The sequence below is a fragment of the Vidua macroura genome, chromosome 5 (assembly GCF_024509145.1).
Source record: "Vidua macroura isolate BioBank_ID:100142 chromosome 5, ASM2450914v1, whole genome shotgun sequence".
Lineage (NCBI taxonomy): Eukaryota > Metazoa > Chordata > Aves > Passeriformes > Viduidae > Vidua > Vidua macroura.
In genome coordinates this window covers 61,860,074-61,878,311 of record NC_071575.1, presented here as the reverse complement: position 1 = coordinate 61,878,311, position 18,238 = coordinate 61,860,074, and the positions used below count along the sequence as shown (strand labels likewise).

The window sequence follows — 18,238 nt, the reverse complement described above, 5'->3', positions numbered from 1 at the left end:
GGGAAATGGGTTTATGCTTGCTTTCTTTACTTTATCTCTCTGGTTTTTGGTTTGTTTCTTATTTCTTTTATTCTTTTGGGTTTTTTTTTTTTTTTTTTTACTCTCTTCCCCCATCTCTTCTTATTTCTTCTGTGTGGTGAAGAAAGATACCTAACTTTCTGCTGTGACATAATTTTCTCAGCTGGATACTTTTTCATTTTTTCTGTTCTACTATTAATTCAAAGCAAAACTTTTATCTCCTTTCTCCTTACAAAAACTGTTAGATTGTAAGTGACAGTGTTACTCTCCTGATAACCAGTTTAGGTACAGAAGGTAGAAATTGGAACATCAGATCAGGAATTTCCTTTTAATTAAAAAATTATGACTTCATATACACCAAATTATTACAGCTGTAACTGGAGCCCTTGCGTTATCATTAGGAGACCTCATTCACCTGAATTTTAAATTTTTGATTTTATAAATTCTCCTTATCATGTCTTATATTTTATATTGAACTCTGTTTATTGTAGATTCACAGTTTATAAAAACTTTGTTCAGACACCCCCATAGGCAGACATTAGTCAACCAGGAGTCACAAAGCTGTTGGGAATCATAATGCCATAATATTTCTCTAGTTATAATGGAAATTTGAGGTTATGTTCCTCTAAGGAAAGGCAAAATAAAACATTTTTTACATTGATTGGGTTACATTTGTCCTTCAGTTAGTGTGGTAGCCAAGGCTGATGATATGACACAGAAATGCTAGTAGAAAGAATGAGATAAGCCAGTGATAAGCTCTCATTAAAAGTGAAATCTGAACAATTACAGTTCCACCTTTAGCTGGAAGGACAAAGGTTACTTTCTTCAAAATCTCCCATGTTATCTTCTCCTCTGACCACAGTATGTTGAATTTCTCAATTCCCTTTCAAATCTATCAGCTGTTTTATGCAATGCATTATTTTTACTAACAGATTTTAAAAATTGGAAAATAACCAAAAAGCAAAGTTCACCAACACCTGTGAAATATGTAAATAGCAAATATATTTGCATAATTAGCCTCTACATAATAAGATAGATTCTTTGGCAGACTTATAGATACTTTTCTGTAAGGGTCACAGACAAACACTTCATATTCATGGACTACATTTCCTCTGGAGCATCACTCCAGGTTTTCAGCACAGATATGCATTAAAGTAGGAAAGATTTGTCAGCATTATACTGATCCATAATGTGTAACCACAAAAATACCAGTCTTGCAGAAAAATACTAAGGCAATCAGAGTTTCCTAAATTTGATACTCATGGAATATAAAAAAAAATATTATGTCTAGCACTGAATGCATGACCACCTGAGGGGTTTTATGGCATAGTCTACAGCTAAGCAGAATTTTCCTGCCAGTGCTTGTTGGCTGAAGAGCTACAGTTAAAAATTAAAGAATGAAAATATTAAAAATTGAAGGAAATTTTTCACATAATTGGTACTACCACTTTTTTCAGATAGTGTTTTCCTGACCAAGAAAAATTGCCTCTAACATTTTTTCCCATTTTTGCTCATTTTTAGTCTAAAAAGAAATCACATTTTGGTTATGGTGCTTTAACATATCTGCATACACATCTGTGCACAGGCGCATATATATGCAGAACTATGATAGCACTAAATACATAGTATTCTGAAGTATTGCATAGAGGGGGTTTTGTATTGGTGAAGGGTTCGGCTCTGTAAACTAGAAAATCAGGTTCTAGTTTCAAATCTTCCATGCACTCAGTTTACCATATCCTTCAACATTTCTATTCACCAGTTAGTGCCCTTTATATCACTAAGTCATGCCTGCCTTCACTTAGTAAATAAAAGTATTGGGAAATTTCTAAGTAAGGTCTATTATCATCAAACTACTTCTTGAACTAGAGTATGAACCACTGAGGTATAGGAAGGGAATTTCTCAAAGCAATTTCCAAACAGTCCATGTTGGTGTTCTCCTTGCATCAATTGCTACCCTAAGCAACAGTATGGAGTTGGTCTAAAAACTTATATTATTAAATGAATATAACCCTTTTTAATTAAGAGATGATATACAATAAAAGGAGAGGAAATTTAACAGACTAATGTCAAATGGTTTTTTTATTGTTCATCACTGCAGCAAGAATTACTCACCATGACAAAATGGATTTGTTGCTTATATGAACTGACAGTGAAACCAAAAGCACTTTCAAATGGAATTATGAGTGTATAATCATCATAGTACCATGGATGTAAAATTATTTTGATTGCTGGATTGCAAAGCAGGTCCCTAATGACCTCTGCTAATATGAAGTGTCAGTTTTACAGCTGATGGCGGTGTTAAAGATGCAGTATTTCTTTCTCTTTAACAATTTACACTTTACTAAAAGGTATACAAATAGATTTTGATCTGCAAAGTACTTAAGAGTCAAAGTAAAAATTTAAGAGAACTGACTTGTTCTCCATAGGGGAGTTGGCCACAGGTGCATAACACAAGTGGGTGCTGCATTGCCTATGAGCTATGGCAAATTGCTGCTTGCAGAGCTTTGGAAAGGACATTGCAGCACAATCACACTCATTCTTCTCACTTGTGAAACTCCTATTTACCTGAAGCATGGCTACTGAGATGTACTGAGATGCTGAAATACAGCATTCCCTTGTGCTAGTTTTGTTCCATGTATTTAGCATTCAACAAAGACTGATCCAGAAAACAGCAGAATATGGAAAAAAAACTATTATCAAATATCAGCACAATTCTTCCTCCAGAGAATACCAGTGGCTCTACTGGTGTAAATAAAAATACCCTTGTGTCACCCTTGTGTGGGTGAATTGTACTCCTGTGGCTGTATCTTGGCAGCAAAGAATCCTGCTATTTTCACCATTGATTTCATATAAATCCGGATTATGTCCCAGGTCTTGTTTATTGCTTGCCTGTTTTTACAAATATTTTACAATTTTCAGTTTAAAATGAGTGAATGAAAAAAAAATCTATTAGAGTAATTTATTTCAGACTAAACAAGAAGGTATGCAAGATTTTTGCAGTTCTATCTTCTAACAGCAAAATTAATCTTGACTTTGCATTCATCTGATATGCAAAGAATCATAGAATGATTGCCATAGAATGGTTTGGGTTGGAAGGGATCTACTTTCAACCCCCAAATCTTGATGTATGGCAAGACTTCTCAAAATGCACAGCTGCATCCCCCGTTCTCCAGAGCACAGGGAGTCATCACCATGGTAGTGATTTATTTTAATATAGTTATATACAAACAACAGTTCAGAAGATTTCTTAGATTTACTTTCCCGATTCGTGTTTCTAGGACAGGTTAGCTGAACTAAAGAAATTAAGTCAGTGAATTTAACAAGTATTTTGTTATACTTTCAAGCTCTACTTTGTAAGCACTTCATTCCTATTTCACATGAAAGAGTACAACTACTCATGGCAATGCAGCTGCAGATGTTCAACCAAAAAAGCATCATAGGGAGAATACAGAAATCTTATCATTTTAAAACTTTCAGCACTTTGAATGGCTCTTCATGGTGGTAGTGTTGGGTAGACTTGTCTCTTTGTCCTGACCTCTCCAAAATTTCATTCTTCTACCTCATTACCTATGAGGTGTGATGCCGCACATTGGGCGCCAAACTGCCGCAGTGTCTTCCCCTTCCGATTGCTTGGCGTTTGCCCGGCTTGACCTGACATGGCAAGCAGCGAGGGCCCCCTTCCAGTTCCCCGGGGGGTTAGGAGGGCGGCTTTGGGTCTGGCCCGGAGCCATAGGAGTGACTTGAGCGGCGGTAACAGAAGAAGGAGTCAACTTCTGTAGGTGTTCTCAATCCAGGTTTATTAGGGGACTCCAGGGAGCCTCCTGACCCAGGGACAAACAGCCTGCAGAAACCCTGAACAGCACTGTGCAACAGTATTTGACAGGGGGCGTAAACAAGGGGATGGCCTTTCCACGGACCAGTGGGGTAATAGTTGGGAGTGGAACTCAGGGAAATGGGCATGAATGGGCACCAACAGGGAAATTGGAAAGAGGGGACCCCCAGTATCTGACCTATCACTCGACACCCCTGATGGAACTTTCTGGACGGAAGGGAAGGGCTGTTGAGTGACAGACAGAACCCAGGGTGGGGTTAAGGAAATGACTCAGCAGGTTCTAGGGACAAGGGGTGGAGGAAGGAAAGGATTGGCATTAGGATGGAAGGAGGCAAAGGAGGGCAGGACCGCTTTCATGGGGTTACAGGATTAAACCACTTAATATAGCTGAACAACTTAGGACAGCTACTGAGATGTACTGAGATGCTGAAATACAGCATTCCCTTGTGCTAGTTTTGTTCCATGTATTTAGCATTCAACAAAGACTGATCCAGAAAACACAGAATATGGAAAAAAAACTATTATCAAATATCAGCACAATTCTTCCTCCAGAGAATACCAGTGGCTCTACTGGTGTAAATAAAAATACCCTTGTGTCACCCTTGTGTGGGTGAATTGTGCTCCTGTGGCTGTATCTTGGCAAGATTAGGTAACACAACCAACCCAAGCTTAGGTAACACAACGCAACAGAGGTGGAGGCAGGATATCTAACATATTAGAAAGAATCTATTAAAAGTTTAGAAAAATGTCAGAATTAATTTAATAATAAATACATGGAAAGCTTCAAGTTGCCTTGTGTAAAGTTAGTTTCCTATAAACCTAATTGATATAAACCAGATTTCTATAAAACAAAGCTCACTAGAGTCTCACAGTATTCTGGTGAAATTACCAGCTCAATTTATCCTTAGCAGATAGAAGGCACCAAGATGTGCACAAATGACATGTATTCTGCTCAGCTGAGGACCAGGCCCAGCAGTCCTTCCTCCTCTGTTGGAAGTTGCTTTTCTGTAGGGTCTCTGAGAACAGAATTAGGTGAGTTTTGAAAAAAAACTACTTATCTCTGCATTTGACAGATGGAAACAGTGCTAATTGAGTCCCTTCCTCTCTGTTAAAGGTTCTTTGAAGTTTTCTACTATTTGCTAACAGTTTGCTTGTCACATGAGCACAGCTATTTAGAGGATATATTTTGTTTTCCAAAGTGTCAGTGACATTATCACAATTATGTGTACTGCACAGAGATCCATACTACTGACAGCAGATTCTTCCTAATATGAACATTGCTTTGCTATGGTTACCAAAACCACAAATCTGCACCTAGGTTTATCTTTCTGGTGATCAGACATTTAAAAACTTTAGGGCTTGTCTCAGCATCTTCAGCATAGCACAGTTCCAATTTTCAAGTGTGTGAATTCCTAAGCTACAGTGGAAACACATGCTAGGTGCTGAATGGTTGATTGCAAGGTGATAATTAGCACTGTGAGAATCTACATGAAGTTCTGCAAGGCAAAGGAACAAAAGCTATATCAGACTTCATGAGATTAGCTTTGAAGGAACCACCTCATTGACAGGCACTTTTGCTTGACCACAAATAGCAGTTCCCAAAAAAGGACACTGCTCACTTACTTAAAATATGTAGCTGTCTGTCTCAACACAGCAAGTTGTTCTCTAATTGGTCACAGTTTGAGAATGGTGGTGATTCTTTCACTTTGCTGCCTGAGGCCAGTTCTGAGTGATATTAGAGTGCCTGCAAGCAGAAACGGAAACAGAATGAACCAATCTTACAGCAGCTCCAAAGAACAATTCTAGATGAGTGACCAAGAGAAAAAGCTTGTGTATCTTCAAACCTAAAAGTTTATCGAGACTATGAAGATGAAATTGCTTTCTCTACATTAAAATAATTTTGGCTCTTTTAAGAGTTCCATTAAAATCTTGAAAGGCTGTGAGTAAAAAAAAATAATTTCTCCAAGTTTGCAGTGGATCAGCATCAGTTCCAAAGGTTTTGGTTTTCAGGAGATGTGCTGGTGCAGTATTTTACATTTAGATAGCACGTCTCCCAAATTACTGAACAAAATCTGAAGTGCATGAAGGAATTGTCTCCTTTTACCATCAAAGTAAAGACGTGCAGCCACCTATAAAGTAAAACAGCATAGCCCACGTGACACAACTCAACATAGACAGTAAACACAAATGCAACAGGAACACCAAATCCAAATTAATGTCCCCATTCAGTTGACCTAGATTTGGACAGGTCAAGGCTGTTATCTAAACATCCTTACCAAAAATCTTTAAGACATCTCCATTCTTGGGAGCCATCTTTTGGAAAATATCTTTGCCTTGCAACAACCAGTTCAGTATTATCTCAAGAGATCTCTGAATCATTCAGCTGCTGCCATTGCAGCCCATGCTGCCTTTAGGAGGCAGTCCACCAGAAGGCAGGTGGCTTTAATCTAAACTTTTTCAAAGTGGTACACAGCTTCCCACAGAAGAAACACTGTATTATGTCTCTTACCATACCCTTCTGTCTTAGGAAGATGGTGTATACTCATAGGTTGCATCACTGTCCTACAAATGCTGTTGTGAAAGACCTTACCTCCTTTAGAGCATGAAACATGCATGGTATGATATTCTGGCTTAGAGTCACATAAATGGGATACCTGATTCGCCCTTTTGTTGTGTGTAGGCCAATACACACAACAAAATGTTTTGGAATGTTTTGCAATTCACTCTGGGTGCTGTCAAAATAATAAAACAGAAATTCAGAACATTTCAAAATTAGCAAAGAAAGCATGACTGAATTCAGCTATGGACTCATCCAGATTCCTGTAATGCAAGCAAAGTAGTTCAATATGAGAACAAGACAGTTAATTGCTGCACTTCATATAGTGAAATACAAATACTTTGAAACTACCTGCATATAAAGTATCTTAAAGAGATTTATGTGCATTTCCCTTCATCTACAATCCGTTGTTCTTATTGGCAACATACGTCCCTCTGGAAAAATCTTCCTCATCTTGATGATAAAAGACACTTTGTAATGGAGTTGTATAGAAGCAGGGGTCAAGCCATCTGAGGTCAAGTCATCCAAACACACCATTAAACTTCCCCTTTTATTGCTATACTTGAATAAGCACAAATATTGTCACTATTTTTCACAGTATTAAACAACTAAAAATTTTATCTTCATCAGAACATACATTGTGTTAAAGAAACATTACCACCTCACCATCTTTTTCACTTTGCACAGAAATGGCCAGGGAGGTCTCAATCTAGCAGGAATATCCACATGTACCACATGGAAAGTAAAGAAGGAGGGGAGGAGAAAACAAAATTTCAAGAAAAAATAGAAAATGCATTTTAGTAATTCAAAACATAGCAGAGAAATTGATGCTGCATCTTTAAATAACTTGAGAAATGTATTTCACCTTTAATTCCCCATTTTCCTATTCAGAACAAGTGCTGCCCAGGACTGGTTTTCGAGCGGATTCCTCTGGCAAGTATTCTTCAGCCTTTGTTTTCTGTAAACTAGTTGTCCTTCATTTTATGTTTTAGCTATTCTTCTTTTTTTAATCATTTCTCAAAATGATGGACAGTCATGACTGCCCAGTCACCATTTTATTGTGTATGATCTTTGTGGGGTTGTAGAATGCTTATGCCAAATCTTCTTATAATAGATTTGCATTTTGAGCAAGGAAAGGCATTTCTTTTTCCTCAGCCAGTTTTTGTTTATGTTTTACTGTGTTTTATGTGTACTTTCATATTAGTGTTCACTCTTTAGCATAAAAGTATATCTCTATAGCTCATGCCCAAATCTAAGCCAAATATTTTTTTTATATCTGAATTTAATTCTGTCTTAATTCTATCACCAATTCCTTGCTCTCGTACTTATATCTTGTGCTGTAAAAATGTAAAAGAAAAAGCTTTCAAAGTCAAGATATTTTTGGCGTGTTTGAGTCAACACTGATCTTGTAAAATGGCAATGGACTTTTTTAAAAAACAGCAATATTTGATTTCCCAGTGTTATCATGCTAAGTTAAAACAGGCATCCCATAAAAAAAAAAAAAAAAAAGGAAAAAAAAAAAAAGGGCTGTTTTGACAAGCCTATCAAAGTTTTTCTAGTCCTACACAAGCTGGACAGAGATCCTAAATTAAATATAACATTAGACTGGTTTTGCATAACACAGTAGGGTTTATACATTGAATTACTCTGTTAGCACACCAGTTCTTTTTTCTTTTCTTTGATGATTTTCATACTGAATTTTTTTATTTGCCAGCTTTCCTCTCTATAAATATCAAGAGGGAATATGTATGCTTTTTTAAAAAGCTACTTACATTGCAGAGCAGCAGATCCATGACTGTTTTCAAGCTTTTCATGTTTTTCAAGAGCATCTGAAACTCAGATGAAGTTATTGTAGTTTTGTGTCGATCCCAATTCACAATTTATAATTATTTGTATGAAACAAAAATCTTCACCATCTTCAGCAAAGGAGTCCAAATAAGTTTTTATTTTCAGTAGGTAGCTGAATACACCCAGAAAGACTGTAAAATTATTACGGGAAATCACTTTGTCTTTCCTTTAATTGCAATATAGAAGAGATTTAATAAAAATTTTATATCAACATTTACAGGATCATCCCAAATACCAGGTTTATCACTGTAAAATGACATAGCATTTGTTCAACTTGTCTCACACAGCAAATTAATTAAGCATTTTCAGATGTATATTTTCTCAACATTTAAGAAACAACTGCGTGCTTGCATCTCAGTGTGTCGTCCACCCAGAGATTCAGATGAGTACAATGCAGAAAGGTAGCTGGGAGTTGATAATCACATCTTCACCCATGAAATCTCACTATTGTTCAGTAACAATCTATTCTGGTACCATTGCATTTAAAGCAAATCTCCCATCATTCAGGAACCAGAAAGAATTTCCCAACGCTCTTTACCATCCTCACTGTGCAGCAATGATCAGATCACAGCTTGTCCAATACCATTCTCAAATTCATGGGGGAGCCAGCTGGTTTTATAGCCCAGCAAAGTGAATTGGTGTGACTTTTTTTTCTTCCAGGCCAAATGAACTGTTAAAAAAAGTTTTCCTTCATACAAAAAGAAGAAAAAAAGTGGTATAAGCATTTTAAAAAAAGATAATTAAGTTACTATCAGGCAAAGTTAAAGTTCTTTTTCTAATATAAATGTGTAGAGACAAGGAAGGACAGGGAGCGTTGTCACTCTGGCAGAGGGTACCCATATTACATGAGCAAAAATATTGACTTTAAGGTGAAACTCTCAGTAAAACTGGAAGGAGACAGGTCATTAAGGTACATTAAGCTGACTGGAAGGATAAGCAAACTGGAAAAGACAGTGTTAATTCAGTATTGGCTTGTCTGCAAGCCTATTCATTACTTCTTACTTGGCATGAACCACAAGGTGCTAATCTAGGTTAGCAAGAGAAAACAAAAAGACACATTTTTTCATAATGAAGTTATATTAACCAACAGTTTGTAGTATATTGCAAGGCACAGGAGTGTCATTTTCTGTAAGTAGAGGTAATTTTCTCTGTATGATCAACTGAAAATCTGCTCCAGTAAGAAAACACAAAATTTAGTCTATCTAAAAATCCTTTGTGAGGAACAAAAAAGTACCAGAATCTTGGAGAAGCAAGCACTAAAGGAATATCAGATGAAATGTAATCATTTAAATGGGTAAGAATACTTCATCAATGTATATTCAGGAATATTGAAACTGCTGCCACATAATCATAGGGGATTTTAGTAAATCTATCAAACATGTGCACCTATGAAAAAGCACAAAGTAGTGAACAACTTACTTGTCATTCAAAAATAAGACAAAAAGGATTTCAGCAGCAGCAAGGCTTTAGAACATGTTTTTGATCAAAGACTAACTGCCAATATGAAGATAAACTGAGAACTATGCAAAGGGAGCTTAGCAAAAGTTGGTTGGACAGACTAACTGGTAACTGATTCTTTTATACTGAACAAGTGGTATGTGCTTAATTAATCTATACTTTCCATTTTCCAAAATGCCAGTTATAATTGTAATACTTCCATATTAGCCTGGAAAAGTGCTTAGCATGAAATGTAAAGACAAATGGCTAGAAAGCAGCTAAGCAAATCTACTAGAAGAATCTGGACTGAAAGATGAATATTATTGGAGAGCCTTGCAATAAATCTTCTGTCTTATTTCATGCATCACTTAAGCACATAAACCAAGGGTAGAAGTCAGGTCCACTTTCAGAGATGTAAGTTCAGGAACCTATTGTGTAGCTATCTCCAGAGCAGTGGAAAGATGATCAGTGCAGTCATATCATACCCATGAAAGCTGAAACAGCACACAGGTTTGTGTACCAGTCAGTCACTGGAGATACTTTGATATTATACTTTGATACTTTGATATTAATGCAAAGTGTGTGACCTAGTGACAAAGGCCACAAACAAGCTCAGTTGCCAGTGTCGTCTTTGCCTATGTCTTTACTGGTAAGGTTTGTGTGCTGTTTGCTTGCAGAGGTTTGCAATAACAGAAAGCTAGACTTGATGGCCCAGGGATCCTTTCCAGTGGTTTTTTTTTTTTTTTTTTCCTTAGCGGGACAGAAAATAACATTATTTTTTAAAAGCAGTTTTCAGTGGCCTGTTGGCAGACAATGGGCTCCACAGAATTCCAGGTCTTTGGGAAGGAGCATTGTAGCCCACTCAAATAATCCAAAGGCTTCCAAACTGTTAGAGCTCATAGAAAAGTATGCCCCTATACAGCATTTTTTAGCCTAAACTTTTTCATGGTCAAGCTGGTTTATCTATTCCACTCTAAATGGGGTAGAAAAACAGCATCTTTTAAAAAATAAATAATGCCCCTTGTTTTAGAGTCTGTTGCCAACACTGGTTTGGCTCAGCTTTGTCAATGTATCTGAGGGACATTTTCATCTCGGTTTGCCAGAGCAAGCATTCTTCACAGCCTGACATTCTTTCATTTTCTTATTGTATTCCCAAATGTGCATATTCATTCACTTGTACACAATAAAGGCAGTGCTCGGGTTGTGACAGACTGCTGGAAACAGTGCCTTTGAGTGTTAAACCTGGGTTACAAATAGTGATCATGCTGTGTCTATCTACAAAACCATCTCCCTAGTGCTGAGCTCCATCCTTGTAGGCACAGAAAACCAGGTAAAGTACTGCTTTCATCTGAAATTCCTTTGCCTCTCACAACTTTTAAATTATTTGCATTAAGCTAATGTACTGTACACACCCAGAATTCATTTGCTCCTTAGTGTTGAGACACATCAAATAAATGGAAAAAGTCGGTATAATAAGCTGTTTGGTTCTGTTTGGGTTTGTCTTCTCAATATATGAGAAGAAAGTTGGTAGGGAAAGGTAATATTTTTATTTTACCAATTGAAATATTTGTGATTCAGTCTCACTTTCACCAAAACTGACTGTTGAAATAATGCACTGTTTACAGCATTAATGTGCTGCTGTTTACAGAGGATTTTTTATTGCACAGTCATAGTATAGAGCCAGTACCTGTCGTTCTGTACATGTCTTTGCAATAGTACCTGACTGAAACAAATCAGGCTTTAATCCCAGACTACACGTGGCACTTGCCAAATTCCACAGTTTATGAGGTGCACACTGGTGGCTCTGAGGGGAGATCTACAAGTGAGAGCTGTTGTAGTACCATATTTCAGCCATCTGTAATCCCTCCCATCCTGAGGGAACAAGGCACAACTGGAGACAGTTTGCTGAAATAAACTTGGTCATCCCTTTTTTCTATTGGGGTCAGCAACAAGCTGGCACTGTCCAAAAATGTATAGACCAGAGTGCAATCCATAAGAAAGACCATTCCTGTCAATCACTGCTTTAGGTGATGAGCTTAAAGCATCTCTGAGCATGCAGACAGGGATAGTCACAACAGACAACTTCTTAGTTCTCTAAATGCTTACACTTCCCCTTTATAATATTTTAAATTATTTTTATTAATACTATTATTGTCTCAGAATACTGTGTTCTTTCAAGTGAAGCTAAAGACACTTTAATAAGAAACTGACTTTTAAAAGATTCTATATTCCTCAACTGATCTATTACGGGACATAATATATGTCTAAAGACAGGTTAGGCAGGCATATGGAAATGCAACCTTATTGATTCACAAAGCTGTTGAGACTTTAATTGAGTAGCACTAAGGAGTTCAAGTTAATGATGTTAGCTTTCAATTTAAACTCTGAGACTGAGAGGTTTATAATGATAATTTTCATCAAAACTCCTTATTGAGGGTATTACCTGGAAGTGGAATACTTAAAAGCTACATTATATAAAAAGATATATATATATCTGTATTTGGAACTTAAATGACGTGTAATAATTTTCATATTTTGTGAGTTGGATTTGTGTATCTCTGTCTCCCATTTCAGTTTATTCTTTGTAGGATTTAATGAACTGCAAGAAAAAGACAAATTAAAGACCAGAGGTGGATGAACATTAATCCATACAGTCAGTTTTAAGAAGAAGACACATTTTTAATTTCTATTTTGGACAGACTTTTCCATATTGTTCTTCTGTGAATGTGTTCTAGTTTGGTTTAGTGTATTCTACTGAACATAAGCACCCTCTAAGAGACATTCTACATTTTCAATTCTCCTCCTTGTTTGTGGCCCATTTTTTTCCACCAGCTCCAACCAGGATGCCGTTAGTCACGTGCAATAAACACAAGGTGGGAGGGGTTGGTGCAAATTCTCAAGATAATACCAAAATGCTTTGCTCAATGGGATTTCTCCTTAAACCAGGTCCCGATTATAAGGAGCTGGATGTTCACCTTCGGAGAATGGAGTCTGGGTTTGGCTTCAGGATCCTGGGAGGAGATGAGCCTGGGCAGCCTGTGAGTTATTTCTTCCTGATTTTCCTTTTCCTTCCACATTCTATAATCTGTGTAAAGGTCAGAAAAATATTACTACACAAATGAACCCAAATGAACGCCATGTTAAGGCTACAAGTAAAATTACTTTTATTCATCCACAAAAAAAAACCAGAACTCTCAGGTTTTTCATATCCGAAAATTAAGTTAGAATAAGAAGGCATTAAGGTGGAAACAGCATCACTCATCCCATTACTGCAGAGTGTGTCCCGGCATCTCTTAATCTGGACTTTTCAAAATCAAGTTTAAGCAGAAGATTCCAAAAATCCAATTATGTAAGATTATCCATAACCATGTTCAGAGTAGACAACTTGTATGCAAAATGTATGCGTGTGGTTAAAAGACACAGTCAACAATGCAGTTTATTTCCCGAAACAGAAGATCTTACCAGGGAGTGATAGTCAATGTTCCATGTTAAATGACAACATCATGTGAGGCAACAGGCATAAAAATGATAGCTTTATACCATTAGGAGGGAGGCACCCCTGTAACCAAATAACAGGTAACAAAATGAACATAGATGGTTTGCTAATAAAATATAATATAAAATATATCTTATGCATAATATTTAAAAGAAACAGTATAGAAGCCTGAAAATAAGGGTCGAATGTACACAAATGTGTAAGTATTTTTATAAATTACTGATCTATCTAAATACTATAATTTTGAGAGCAGGCAGAATTAGTACTCTTTCAGAAAAACCTCAATGCTGTAACTATAGTCTGACAGCTAGGACTAATCTCAAGTCAATAATGATAGTGCTTTACTATCACAATTTTAAGCATTCTGAGTCTTGTGTTACCACATTTCTGAGATAATGTATAATTAATTATTCAATTTTTATATTCCCTAGTCAATAATTTATATATTCCATATTCAAATTAATACAGAATAGTGTCTTTTTCATTCAAGCCCTAAGGTTAACTAGCATAATGCTTTGAGAAACAAAGAAGCTCTTATATTTTAAAATTGCCAATATCTGTCAAAGTACTGATAAATCTTAACAGTTTACTGATATCTCACATAAAAAGAAAAGAATGCAGTGTATTCTAAAAAAGATGCTTCAAGTGCTATTTGAAATTCAGTCTAGTTTAGAATAAGTGATTTCAATGGTTTTTCAAGTATAAAGTATAGCTGCTCAGAACTCCAAGACAACACTGCTTCATCCTCTACACTTGCAGTGTGCCTGTAGACCCTCTGATATGTAACTTCCTTCTGTGGAGCATGTCCCAGTGCACATAAAATGAGTCCACTGAGCCATCATCTGCACATTTTCCAACTGAGCATTTTTCCTGTCCCTTCTGGATGGGCCAGACAGTTTAAGTTCTCAAAGCACACATACTGGGTGAAGCCAAAAAGGAAATCTGTGAGGTGTTAGTGGAAATGTTCCAATTTATCTTTTTAGACTGTTTGGAAATAGCACTAGAAAGGCACTACCTTTAAGACCAGGTTGGGTGGAGCTTTGAGCAACATGGTGTAGTGGAATGTGTCCCTGCCCATGGCATGGCAAGGAGATTGGAGTTAGAGGATTTTTGATGTCCTTTCCAACCCAAACCATTCTATCTGGAAATCTCCTTCTACCTGTTCTGGACAGTAATGTCTAATGGCATTTCCTACCTCCCAGGAAAGTGGCTAAAGGGCTGCTAAATATTTTGTGAGTGGCTCTCTTGTGTCTCCTTTAGTGTTTTTTCATTACAAATGGATAATTAAGCAGTCACAGACTAGGCATCTGACTGGCTCTGCTTGTTGGAGGTTTATGACAATCTCATGAGGAAAAGTGCAGCTCAAATGCCTTATCTAAAAGATGATTATTTATATAAAACTGAATGATTTCAACCCATAGGACTAAGAGAAAACTCATGGAGAATATCTCATATTCTGGTAGTTCCTATCCATAATACATGCTGGAGTTGTGAGAGACTTGAGTCTCTCAGTCTGCTCAGCAGTCCAGTAGAAAAGAAATTTTGAAGCAAGCCTTTTGCCCTGCAGCTACATGCATTATGCACTGAAGTATTACAGAGGATCAGCTCTTTCTAGTGTCTCTTCAGCAAAGGACTGACTTGACTTTACTGTCTGAAGTCAAAGAGCAATAGCTGGATATCAAGGGCAGAGATAAGCACCTTGCTATTTTTGGAGAGCAGGACCAAAAACACTGCCCTCTGTGAACCACCCTCTAACACATCTCATTCTCCTATTGAACAATTGCTCTCAGCCTGCCCTTAGCCTCTAGGTTGCTATCTCTATTCCATTTGCACATACAAAAGCACTTTTCCCCAAGACTTTTCAATCCAATGGGCTTTATGTGTCTTTGCAAACATTTCTCAAAATCCCCAGGAGTTAAGAAGAGCCTAACTCGAAGCTGAGGATTGTACAAGGCAAAAAGACACCTTCTTAGAATTAAGTGTTGCAGTGCTGGGATTTTCAATTCTCACTCCCTTGTGGTTGCCCATCTTGTTTTCACTGTTCAAATTTAACACCAGTAAACACAACAGATGTACTCTTTTGGGTGTCCTTCTATTTCATATTCAAAGTACAAGACTTCTTAACTCTATTCTCTCTCCTCCACTGCTTCCCTGCCCCCCCATGGACAGCCCACCTGCAGCCCATTCCTTTCACCTCCAGAAAAGCAGAAGCAGTTTTTGCCTGTTCTCCAAACCCCTGCTTTTCCTATGAAACAAGAACTGAGATGCTTTGAAATTTTTATTTCAGTTCTCCTGCTGTGCAGTCAGGTAGCACAGAACAAAAGGAAGCTTTTGTCTTTGTGGTTTGATTTCTAAAAAGGAATATGGATTCTTCACCATAAGGCAATAACTTTTTCAAAGAAGTAGAATCCAAATAAAGTTATTTTAGAAGGATAATACTGACACTATAGAGGGACTGTAGCTTAGTTTCCTTCTAGTTATATCAGGTACCTGGCACCTTAGAAGAAGAAAATACTGCTGTACTACTCCACTTTTCATATTTGTATGCATAAAAATGCTTTTAAAGGAAATACTTAAATTTATTGAGAAATTTCAAATATCAAGACTGTGAGTTGTGCCAGTTCAAATCACCTCTCAAATCTTAAAATATTGCACTACAACAGCTATTTATCACATCTCCCAGTTACTTGAGGATTTAGGGATAATCTGACTCTGTTATGGTGAATTATAATATTACTGAAAGGTTGCAAAAACATATAAATTGGAACTTTAGTGAAGTTTCAAATTGCTGTCCCAAAGGGGAGATGTATTTTGCATACATTTGTGCGGCTCAAACTTAGTATCACAGGAACATATACATAGTTTCTCTTAAGAGTTTTACCTTTTCAACACGGACAGACTGGAATTTTTCTCAAAAATATCTTTAAGATATATGTTTGTATTCTTTTTATTATCAGTGCCAAGATATATTCTGAGTATCTTTCTACATTTCTAAGACATAGATGTCCATAGGGTAAAATGTTAGGATAAGGCCATGCCTTGGGAAGTCCTATTTTAACAGTATTAGACAGAGATCAGGTAATTAGCTTGGATTTAGACATCACTGACACTTAAAATTAGGTGAATCACCCTTTATGTGCATATACTAAATTTTGCTGTGTGCCTATGAAGCTACTGTGTTATATTCAGAGAAACTAAAATACAAATTCAGATAATTACCAAGAATCACAAAGAAAGTCAGTATCAAAGCAGATTAACCTGTATAAATTAATAGATATAGGCTTTAATTTCAGATTAGGCTCAGCCACAATTATGCTAATCCCAGAATTTGTCCTGTTTAATCTCAAACAATAGGTGAAACTTTTCTTTTTTCTCTACAACACACTCTTTAATGCCATCATCCTTCTTCTCATGCAATCAAAGCAATCTCATGCCACTATGAAACTGCATTTCAGAGGTAATATTGTCCTGACATATATTTTTTCAATTTGTGCTCTACGTGTAGAATTGATAACTATTAGGGCAACTTCTTAGCCATGAAACAAGAGCAGATACTGCATAAGAAACAAATTCTTAGACACAGAAAATGAAAAAGTAGGAAAATTAAGTTATTCTTGCTATTAAATATACCAAATAATAGATATGGAAGCCACATCTTGACAAACACACCTAGTTGAAGTGTTTAAAGTATGAAGTATCTGCTGCTTATGTTAGGAATCCGACACTGAGATGAGTAACACAATCACATTACATGGTGAACATGTGAAATGTCAGCAATAATTACTTAGAACTAGAAAGATTTTTTCTAGTTTGCTGTGTATACTGATGACCTACTATGCTATTACCTGCATTTTGTTTATACAAAGGTTAAAGGTGTTCAAATTGTTTAATATTTTGTCAGAAAATTATTAAAAAACTGCAAATGTTCAACAAAACCAAAGGAGGAAGCCAATCCCTACAATCTCCCAAGCTGCAGAGGGTTATTACCCATCTCTTCTCAAAATAACTAGGAAGAAATTCTTACTCATGTGAGATGCCTGATTCTCAAATGTTTTGAGAATACTTTGTGGATATCTAGCTAAATGTAACCTCGGAGAGTTTTTCTTCTTTCCAGTAAAGGAGCATAAATTCATATTTCATGGTTAAATTTTGCACAAAGTATTTTCCAAAGCTTTTTTAATATTTTTTCACCATTTGAAGAACAGAATGGAGAACCTGAAACAGCCTGTCTAGCCACTCAGCCTGGCACTGCTTAACTGGAGACCAGGAACACCTGAAAGCAGAAAAAAGCCACATCATGTTCTCTCTTTGCTAAGTTTTGAAAGCAAAAGTAAGCCAAAGGGAGGTGAAAAACTGGGGAAAATTATCCAGGCTCCATAGGGGATTTCATTTAAACACTATGCTGAGATACTTGCAACTCTACAGCTAAGACCACAAAAAAACCACAGGCCCACCTGTGTGACTACCACATCTAGCCTTTGCAACTCATCATGAAAAGCAATGCTTAATAGCTTTTATCTTTTATTATTTAAAGCAGATTGTCACATGGCATGTCATATCCATCATTTTGTGCTCACTCTCAGACTGAAAAAGAGAACAGAAAATTCGAAACACACTCTGTGAATGCTTTAATATTCTTTCAAAGAAAGCAGGTTTTGTTTGAATCAATCTCAACTGTTCTACCAGTTATTCCATGGGGAAAAATATATACATCTTCTTCTAAGAAATTATGTGAAATTATCTGCATAGAAGGTGGAGAAAGTCATTACAAGGTTTTGGACAGATGTTTTACTAGTTTATATGTCCCATACAAACTACATTTAAATGTTGATTTGGGAAAACAACATCTGCCCAGAACAAGCTGACTTTTTTTCCTCTTTTTTCCATTTTAACCAAGCACTGCCTGAGCAATCATTCATTAGGAGTAAGAACACTTAATATAGTACTTCTTTTCCCCTAAAGAGTCCCAAACTGAACTCCGTGCAGTGGGGTCACTTCCACTGCTGACCGCAGGTATATGATTCCAGGTGCTTAAATCACACAGCAGTGA

General features: G+C 36.7%; 1 protein-coding gene across 1 annotated transcript in view; it reads left to right on the top strand.

The window, feature by feature from the left end:
* MAGI2 (membrane associated guanylate kinase, WW and PDZ domain containing 2) overlaps positions 1-18,238 on the top strand; it is a 701,810-nt gene that overhangs the window by 617,990 nt on the left and 65,582 nt on the right. The window contains exons 13-14 of the mRNA XM_053977427.1: positions 7,299-7,340; positions 12,639-12,730. Of these exons, the coding sequence (XP_053833402.1) occupies positions 7,299-7,340; positions 12,639-12,730 (134 nt within the window). The remainder of the gene's footprint in view (positions 1-7,298; positions 7,341-12,638; positions 12,731-18,238) is intronic.